The sequence below is a fragment of the Diadema antillarum genome, unplaced genomic scaffold (genome assembly GCF_040938485.1).
Source record: "Diadema antillarum isolate AM-2024a unplaced genomic scaffold, OU_Dant_1.0 scf00000060, whole genome shotgun sequence".
Taxonomy (NCBI): domain Eukaryota; kingdom Metazoa; phylum Echinodermata; class Echinoidea; order Diadematoida; family Diadematidae; genus Diadema; species Diadema antillarum.
In genome coordinates this window covers 1,636,314-1,646,516 of record NW_027270949.1, presented here as the reverse complement: position 1 = coordinate 1,646,516, position 10,203 = coordinate 1,636,314, and the positions used below count along the sequence as shown (strand labels likewise).

The following is a 10,203-nucleotide window of genomic DNA, read 5'->3' as shown; positions in this document are numbered from 1 at the left end:
GGGTAGCGTGGTATGTCTATACCTTTCGCTGGTTCAGCAGACTGTGCTGAGGAGATTGCCGTTTGAACCAGCGAAATCGGTACACAAACAACGGAGTTACTGAGCAGTAAGTTTTGTGCGCTAGAGATGTCATCATATTGTTTCTGTATCGATTATGAGAAATCCCGCACATTTCCGCAATTTTTTTATAGTTAGAGAGGTAGGCCTGACCTTGATCTTCAAAATGATATAAGTTACATGAGCGTGTTCGGGCGTGTTTTCACACAGTTCGAGTGTAAAAGTAGTGCTTCATAGAGACCGAGGCGTTTTTTTTTTTCGTCTGCACCCGAGCGAGCTGGGGCTTTTCAGCGTACTCGTCGGGTTGTTGTAGGGCCGCCGAGTAGGCGTCGGGACAGCGTTCGTTGCCGTTGTTTCGGTGAATTTGAGTTACTAGTAAATATATATTGGAATGGAAAGTTGAGTGTTAAAAAGTGTAAATTAGACATATCAGCCTTGATTATAATAATTTTCCGTAGAGAATTAAAGATGATATCTATAAAAGCCTAGATGTATGATGCTGTAAGTATATTTTAGGGGGAAAAACAGAGCTTAGTATATAGTGTTTCGCCTCACTCTCCCTCGATCATTCATCGGTAAATACCGGTAATCTACTTGACTCTACCCCATGCTAACGTTACAAAAAAATTGAATTAAAAAGTAGTAGAGTACACCTCTGGAGCTAGTTAGATTCTAGTTTGTGAAATACTAGAGTCTACTAGCTAGGACTAACGTTAGGTATGCTTTTGCTAGGCAGCGTACCTGAGGTCCTGAGCCTTGCCCTTGCCTTGGCCTCCAATTTCCAAGCCAAGGCCCATCTAACTTTCTGAGTTTCAGTTTCAATTGCAAATCAAATTTCGTTAAGTTGCTGTGTCAATGTGATTTTGAATTTGCTAAAAGCAATTCCTCCTCAACAAACTCGTCTCCGTCAAAATCACGATCGCCAGAACCACCACCACTGCTTACACCACTGCTTTACAGAATACACTCTAGAGTTCTGTGTTACACCGTAGGACGCCATTTTATTCCCCGACCACAATGCATTTCGCGTCGTGATTTCCGCCACAAGATTTACGACTTGCAGTGCGCCGAGCGTGAGTAATGGGATTACGGGAGGGGGAAAAAAACGCTGTCGGGGCCACGCATGACTTCAAAGGAAACTCAGAAGAGCACACTCCATCTTTCTTCCACCTCCCTGGGGATACTATACCTGTAACACAAATGATAAAAGATGTTTCTAGTTTTACAAAAATTCCCCTGTTAGCTCTTCAGATCTGTCAGATATGGAACATGAACTGTGTGTTTCCTCCCCCTGTGCATCTAAGGGTATAGGAACGCATAAGGATTTGAACTCAGAACCTCCTGGTCAAAAGTTCAATGCCCTCTCCACTATGCCTCTGTGTTCCTACAGTTTTCTTTTCCTACCGTAGGTATAGGTCCTAATATTTCCCGGTTTTTGACTCGCCAGACAATTTTCAACTACAGGTAGTTGAATTTGGTATTGAGAACTGCACCGATGACAGAAACAGAATACACGTTATATCAAGAAAAGTCAGTGATTTTTCACCTTGGAGAAATACTATGTTTTTCTGTTACATCCAGCATATTTTTTTTTTCTGAAAGTTGTTGTTTTAGTGGATGGAAAAAAAAAAACACTACAGAACATACCACACACACACAGTTATTCAATATGCTTTGATGCTGAAATATAATACTGTGTAAAATGTGTCTTTAGTTATTTCATTAGTATGAAGAGTGCATTTGTCAGGATGCTTAAGTATGTACAAAGCTGAAGTGTATCTTCCCCATTATCACCTAAAAATTATAACTATTTTTCTCCTTTTTTTTTCTACTTATTCTTTTCTTTTCTCTTCAACTCTTTTCTACTGTTGTTCCTCCATCTTTTTTTTCTGTCACTTTCTTGATTTCTTCTTTGTATGCCTTCCTCTATTCCTTTCTCCCTCTTCCTCTTTTTATCACCCATCCCTTTTCCATTCATCCTTCATTCCATCCTGTCCTTTCATTCCTCCATTTTTCTTCCCTAAATCCCTTCCTCTATCCATTCTTGTATTCCTTCTTTCATCCCTTCTTTACATCATTTCCTCTCTCTGTTCATTACTCTCTTCACCCCTTCCTCCATTCCTCGTTCCCTCTATCACTCATACCCTCTATCACTCTTCCATATTCCTTTTCTCTATCCCTACCTCATCTTTTCCCTCCATCCCTTCTCTACTATACCCCTTCCTCACTCTCCTCCCTTCCTTCATCCATTCCTCCCTCACCTGTGCCTCCCTCCACCTGCTCCTCCTCTGTCCATTCCTTCCTTCATTTGTCCATCCCTTCTTCCTCTTTTCCTTCCTTGAACCCTCCTACCTTCCATCTTTTCTTTCATCCCTTCTTAAATCTCCCCCTTCATTATTCCCTCCATCTCTTCTTCCTCTATTCCATATTTTCTCTATCATACCTTCCCTCTGTCCTTCATTCTTCTTTCCCTTCTTCACTCCATCCCATCTTCCTTCCATCATTTCTTGTGTGTGTCTTTTTTGTGTGTGTCTATTAAGTATGCAAATTTTAGTATTTGATTATTGCTAAAGAATATTATGTGATGTAAATTATTGTAGAGTTTTGTAGTTATGTTGAATATAATATTACGTTTTGGTATAATTATGATATATGTAAGGCGCTTAGAAACTGTATACCGGTATTAAGCGCGATATAAATGTTGATTATTATTATTATTATTATTTCTTCCTTCTTCCCTTTCCTCCCTTCTCTTTGATTTCCAACAGGGGTCCGGATATACCACTGAGTCTTTGACATCTCTTGAAGATGCCACCATTAACGCCACCACCAGTGGCACCGTGACCGCAACAACAGTCTTTGTTACCACCCTGGTTATAACCACGGATATGGTAACACCAGAAGGTGAAGATGGCATAGAGCCCTGGATTTGGGCCGTAATAGGTGTTGCAGGTCTGCTTCTAGTTGTGGGTGTCATCCTCATCATAGTATGCTGTGTCCGACGCTGCCGGAGGAGAAAACCACCAGCTCCAGTGGTAGGCTAGAAATTGTTTTCACTGTCTCTTATTCTCCTAGCCTTAGAGTTGCCTGTACTCCATACCACACAGTGTTAATAAAATTATATACCGGAGAGTAGGAATTGTTGTTTTCAGGCATCATATGCATCTATGTGTGTGCATTTGTTCTTGTAAGAGGCTTCATTTGTGGATGTTATAGTGTTTCACACTGAGCATATGTAAGTTTGTTTAAAGTACTTCTAACAAGTGAAAAAGTGCCCTTTCTAGGCCCTAGGGTTACCTTTATACACATATATAACTAGTGCACCTACCTGTTGTGCATTTCCAATTTCGATTTGTCAATTCATCGGAATAAAGAAAAGAAAATACATTTATATATTTTCAGGCCAAACAAATCAAGGACATAGGCTTGTTAACCTTGAGCAAACTGTCATATCCCCAGTTGAAGCCTCTTATAGAGAATGTATGCATATCGTATACTCACATTCACATATTTACCAACTTCAGACATCCAGGTGTGAGTTTCTTCAGTTTGTCTCCCTCTACAAATTAAATTTGTTAAGATCGTAACTGCTGATCAGTAAATTAACAAACATGTCGGGAAAAAAGGAACCAGTGGGACTCGAACCTGTCGTCTACTGCTTTCAGGGCAGCGACACTACCACCTGAACCTTCACCCCTCTGAATAATATCTTTCTTTCATTCTTTCACTCTATATGCATTATTACATATTCGTGTATTATGTGCACATACGTACTACAAAAAGGTTGTTTCTGTGTTTTGTGAGAGAACATGTTGGGATGCTTGAAAATCAACATTTCTACACTCCTGCCACATCATCGTATGATATTTAGATCAACTGAAAAACTGTTGCACAAAAAAAAAAAAAAAAAACACTTGTAGTGTGAGCAGAAACACAAGTCTAAAAAAAACTTATAGTCAAGTCATTTTCATTATCCCTTCAAGAATGCATATTAGCAAAGCTGTTTATTTGTTTAGATACAAAGCTATTTATGAATAGCTGGTGTCAGATTGTATGATTTTGCCCCATTAATAGGCCTTCTGTTTGTCTCCCCCCCCCCCCCAGAAAAAAAGGTATTTTAATGCTGTATAGTAGATACGATATCATTGCATAATCCTACAATTGTTTTCAATTCAGTTCAATTCAATTTATTTAATCATCCAACAGGCACCTGGTAATACTATAGGAAATTCAGTGCAGGATATTTACATTACATAAATGATTGTGTTAAGGTAACAACATCAAAAACATTAAATAGCACATCATAAATAGATTCGTACATTACAAGATTACATTGAAACAACAAGCAAACATTTGTTTAAAAAGCATGACATAAAACTGACTCAAATGGCACTTGTGATAAAAACTCCAGAAATCTTTTATTCATGTTGCATTCATAATCCATTCGCCCTCCCAGTCCCCTCCCCCACCCTTTCCTCTCAACCCACAATAAACTATTAAAAGCATACTCTTCAAGAATAGGAGTGATCATGTGTTTAGGTCATTGTCACTGCAAATATGCTACATAGTGATTTTTACTGCACTTTGTATCGACATGCCCATCCAAACATAATGCATTTGGTTGAATTGGCTAATCCCAATCCCACTCAGTCATTGAGGGATGTAAGAATGTATTATGTGAGGAATTCTCTGAACACCGTCAGTAGAATAAATAGAAAGTAGCGTTGGCTGACAGTCCAAACATTGTATCCTAGTTTCTTGTAGAGGGGGAGCTTCAAGTAGTTTATACAGGACATGGTGTTCTTGCATTGTATCTATCAAGTCAAGTGTTTTTGTGCTCCTTCTATGTAATATAATGTAATAAAAGCTTAGCGTGAGAACATGCATGCCTTGGACGATCTTCAGATGATGCATGTCTCATAACTTTGTGTCCTACTTTATGGCGTGTCATGCCAAAAGATATCAAACTTTCTACTTCCTGTCTAATTAAGGTCACGACACAGTTACCACCATGTAGTCAGGATCACTGGAGATTTAGACCTTTGCCCCCAGTGAAGCAATTTGAGGTCAGAAATTAGTGGTCATCATTTGTTTTATGAAATTCAGTGCACGGGTCTTCGGATCACACCATAGCTTGCACGTTAGAAGCTCACTCACAAGCACAGACTGCAAGCGCACCTAAATGCATTCATCGAAAAAAAGTTTAAGTTCCCATGATACCACTTTATAATAGTTGCAGTAAACTGCCACTGATAAATACACAAACTGTGATCATAACACTGTATTTCAGCAAGGGACTAGAGTAGGCTTGACTATGCAAAGTGGACCCTGTGGCACATTGTCCAGCTAAAGTACATTTTAAGGAAAATTTCAGTCTGATGTTCTGATGCTTTTTATGACCCCCCTCCCCCCCCCCCCCAAAAAAAAAGAAAAGTGAGAGGAGAACAGACAAATGCAGAGGAATTATGCATTGTAGAGAGAAAGTTGTGAGGGTATAGGGGATGGTATAAAGCTGGGTAATGTTTATCATTCCGACAGTTTTTTAATCTGAAAAAGAAATATAGTTTGTCATTCTAAATGTTTGTTTATTCTGAAACACTCAAAATCCATATTTGTAGGTGTTTGTTAATCCAAAAATAAAATAGGGTTCATTATTCCAAACATTTGTGGCATTATTCCGAAGGTTCAGTTTTCCAATGCAATCGAATTCTGTATTCCTTGATGTCCATTAAACCAAAAATTAAATGGGTTTGTTAATCTATATATTCTTAGCATCAATTCCCAATGGTTCATTAATCTGGAAATGAAATAAGGCTCATTATTTGAAGTTCGTAATTCCAAAGATTTTTTGTATCCGAAAATGAAATGAGGTTTGTTAATCTGGAAATGAAAAGAGGTGCGTCTTAACGAATTTCTTAACTTACAAACGTATTTAATTTTTTGATTAACAAACATACAAAATTAGTTAAAAAAACAAATTCCCCCCATTTTCAGATAAACAAAGCTGCGGAGTGATGAACCTTTTGAACTTCATTTTACAGGACAACAAAACTTATTTGATTTTCGGAATAACAAACCATCGGAATAACAAACTGTAAGCGGTGGAGATCAGGTGACACAGTTTTAGGCCACCAAAATTTTTCAGGTCATGCTGCAATAGTGCATCTACTCTAGCTGCTTCAATGCAGTTAATTGATAATGTCTTTCTACAAACTTTTCCACACCTGTAGCATAATTGTCTGCACTGTTTCACAAATCCCATCCTAGCTACTGTAGAAGCTGTTACTTTCGTGAGGGTTTAATTTTCGCAAATTTCGCGAATCACAGTTGGATTGCGAATTTAACAACACGCAATAATGTCAACATACGCTATAAAAGGTAGCAGTGCGCCTATGAAGGCTTCGATCTGTGCCAATTTGTGAAAACAGGATCTTGCCAAAATAACAGCCTATACAGTAATTTCACTCACTCTCTCATGTACACTTCAGAATCTACTCAATGTGGACAGGATTTGATTTTGTTTTGTTTTTGTTGTTCCTTTGTTTTGTCTTGTGTTATATGTCAATTCTCGTCACGAAGCACAAGGACTACAAGGAGTCAGAACTGCACACTTTGCATGTAAGTTTTCACCATGACAACAAACACCAAACACCGAACACCAGACACCAAACACTCTCAAATGCACGCATGCATAGTGAAGAAGGCATGACACATCACCACGTAATCCTACTGAAGTTGCTAACCCTACAAAGCTGTGTGTATGCATGTGTGTTTGTTTCTAGTTTGATGAGTGCAGTTAATCTGCTGGCTATTTTTGTCACCTTTGTGGGGGTATAGTCCTCAAGGCAAATTTCTGATATCATTAAGCTTTATTTCCTGATTGTTTCTTGGAAAATGAATCATTTGTAACAAACTAGCAAAAGTGAAGAAAAAACAAACACAAACAAACAAGGAAACAGTATCACTTGCAATGATGTTTTGGATGAATGTTGACAGCTAATTACATTTTCTGATGGCTGGTTTTGGACTTAACTTTGGTGAAGGTATACTTGTGTGTGTGTGTGTGTGTGTGTGTGTGTGTGTGTGTGTGTGTGTGTGTGTGTGCGTATTCAATAGTGATTAAGGGAATAAGTGCTGGACAATAAAGCAACAGTTAAAACATGCAAATAACTCACTTGAATCAGTTGATGGTGTTAATCTAATGTGGAATCAGGTGAATAGTTCAGGCTTTACCATATGAGCATGTGGGTCTGATGAGATTGCATCTTAAGGATACTCCATTGCAGTAATAGTGTCTGCTTTCTCCTTCAAATATTTAGGAGCAGGAGCAGGAGGGGCCTTATGGCAATCTTGACAGTCATGGGAAAGTTGATGTTGGAAAAGCTCCAAGAAACAGTCTCCCCGAGGGCTTCCGACCCAGCAGAGGCAACGATTACGACGGCGATGATGACGACGATTACGCCGACGAGTATCTGAAGCCGGACCAGACGGACTCTGACAATAATGACGTATACGAGAATGTACCGGGAAAAGCCCCGCTGACTGCTGTGGCCTCTCCGCGGATACCTCCAGCGGGCAATGACTTTGTAAATCCTGCCTTCCAGCTCCCTCCAGCTCCTCCTGTAACTCCGGTCGCCAGGGAGAGCTTGCCCGACCTTCCCCTCCCTCCTCCACCGGAGCAGCTACCGGCATTGAGCCCACCTCCCTTCAAGCCCCTCCCCCTTCCTCCAATAGACAATCAGAACATTGGGCTCCCACGGCCATTCCAGCTACCGCTACCCACTCGTCCCCCAGCCGACCCCGCCCAACCTGTCCGGCTGCCGACACCAAGACCCTCTCCAGCTGGGGAGGAGAACCCTGCTTTTATCCCACCCTCCATCCAGGAGGAGCTCCCTCCAAGGAGCCCACCCCCTGCACCTGTGAAGAACAGGGGCCTAGACTTCCCCTCCAAACTCAATAGCCCAGTCACACAGGAACTCAATCAGGCTCTTATGGTTAAGATGAAGAGTCTTCCCTCTCCTTCCAAACCACAGATCAAAACGAAGAAGAAAAACAAGAAAGAGATTCCAGTGCCACGTGAGTTATTTAGATTTTTGTATTTGTAGCAACAGATACTCAACAAGGTCAGAAAGTGTGTCTTTATCACAAAACCTATTGGTTATGGCCTTCATTTTTTTTTTTGAAATTTCAAAAAGTATATATATCTATAGCATCAATAATTACTTGGAAATCAAAGATTCATAATTAACTACCTCATTTTAAGATTTCAGAGTTTATATTGAAATATGTTCCTTGTGGTATCTTGCTATGAGCCATGTCCATAATAAGCCTGATCTCATGCACTTAAACTGTTGAAGACTAGTCCCGAAAATACTTGGGCAGGTGTCTATGGGGAATGCATGATACGGTAAAATCAGCTTGTCCTCAACGGGGTACCTTAGAAAAAGGTTGAAAAAAATGAAATATAAAAAGATCTTAGGACTGGTCATCAAGTCACTGACATTTATTGTTTCTGCGATAGCTTTTTGAAACTTACCGCAGAACAAAGTTTGTACTTTTGTATTTAGCGAAGGAAATCTGGTAATTGCTTCCATATGTATTGAATTTCCATCCTACATCATATGTTGTATGAAAAGATTCTGTTGTGTGCAACATGACAAAACTGTCACATTAGAAACAAACAAATCTCATCCTTGTCAAGAGGGATTGTGATAACATGCTGCTATTATAAAGTTCTGCTTTGACTGGCATTTTGGTTTATCAGTGCTCAGATTAAATGGTGGTGACAGAATCTATTTTCTTGTGATAATATCATACATACGAGGGAGAGAAATTTGGGGTTACTTCACCATGCAAACCCTTAAACAATACACATTATCATGTTTCATCATGCCCAAGTCTTTCATTCGTTTGTGTCTCTCTCTCTAACTTTTCATTCTTGCTGTCATTTCTTTCATATTATCTCAACTTTCTTTCCCATTTCTCTGAAACTCTCTTTCCCTATTTTCACATTTTGGTACTCTACCTTCCTTCCTCTTCTTCTCTTCTCTTTGTCTTCCCTTCTTAACTTTTCTCATTCCGTTTGTCGTCTATTAGAACGTGTAATTGACGAGAACGAGGTGATCAGAGAGGCCATCCCCCTCGGGCCATCCCCTGAAGAGGACTATGGTGGTGAATATGAGGAAATGGAACCTACGAAATCACACACGGCACCATCCTTCTTGCGATCACAGGATGCGGATTATGGTGGCAGCTATGAAGAGATGTCGCCTGCAAACACGATGAACCGGGACACGGTGGGCCGCGAGTCTCCGTCATCCAGTGACAGCGAATCCTACGAGGTGATGTCGCCGGTGATCGACAATCCCCACGTTCCTCGAAAGCCGGCGGAGCACGACTTGGAGCACAGGCTCCCCATGCCGCTGCCCAATGTGCACGCGGACGTTGAGGAAGACTTTGGCGACGATTATGAAGAGATTAGCGGGCCGAAACCACGAGTCGCGATGAAGCCACAGACGGCGAGGAAGCCCAGAGTGGCTCCGAAACAAAAGACGAGGCCCCTCCCACCGCCAAAGAACTCCAAGCCCCCCGACGATGACTTCGGGGAGGAGTACACGAACACCAACGCCGACATCAGCAGCTTCGTTGCCAGCCAGCGTCCGCCTCCATCCATGCCAAAGCCATCGCCGTCCATGCAGTTGATTACGGAGCAGCAGGACAAGGGTGACCCAGTTTACATGAACTTGCCGAACGTGAATGCCAAGCCCTCTGAGCACTACCGCAACCTACCCAACCCACCGCAGACCGAGCAGGTGGGGGGCTACACCGACAGCCGACGTCTCAAATCCTGGCAACGAACTGGCATTAATCCCAGATAAAGAAACTTTCAAAGGCCACTCTGAAGTTTGTTTGTTGTTGTTATTTTTCAGAAAGTTCTTGCAAGCTCAGGGCTATTTGCAGTCTCTGTGTACAGATATATATATCAATATATTTGTATATGTATATGTATATTTTTAATCTTCTAAACTCAGAGTACGCATACAGTACTATGTCCAACTGAGTGCATATCAGATGATGTGTAGCTGCGTTTTCAGTTTTCATTCTGCACGTGATGTCAGCACCAGTACTCTAAACATTCAATGTATT

At 40.8% G+C, this 10,203-nt stretch overlaps 1 protein-coding gene across 1 annotated transcript; it reads left to right on the top strand.

Annotated features, from left to right (window-relative positions):
* Nucleotides 1–546: 546 nt before the first annotated feature.
* On the top strand, nt 547–10,000 carry LOC139716017 (uncharacterized). The gene is made up of 4 exons (XM_071627574.1): nt 547–558; nt 2,826–3,092; nt 7,377–8,133; nt 9,154–10,000. The coding sequence occupies exons 1-4, from the start codon at nt 547–549 to the stop codon at nt 9,933–9,935; spliced, it is 1,818 nt and encodes a 605-aa protein (XP_071483675.1). The 3' UTR covers nt 9,936–10,000.
* The last annotated feature ends 203 nt before the right edge of the window (nt 10,001–10,203 follow it).

Excerpts from the sequence above, each read along its gene's own strand:
- LOC139716017 (XM_071627574.1), top strand. Across the intron at positions 3,093-7,376 it reads GAAAACCACCAGCTCCAGTG|GAGCAGGAGCAGGAGGGGCC; the intron begins GTAGGCTAGAAA and ends TCAAATATTTAG. Across the intron at positions 8,134-9,153 it reads GAAAGAGATTCCAGTGCCAC|AACGTGTAATTGACGAGAAC; the intron begins GTGAGTTATTTA and ends GTCGTCTATTAG.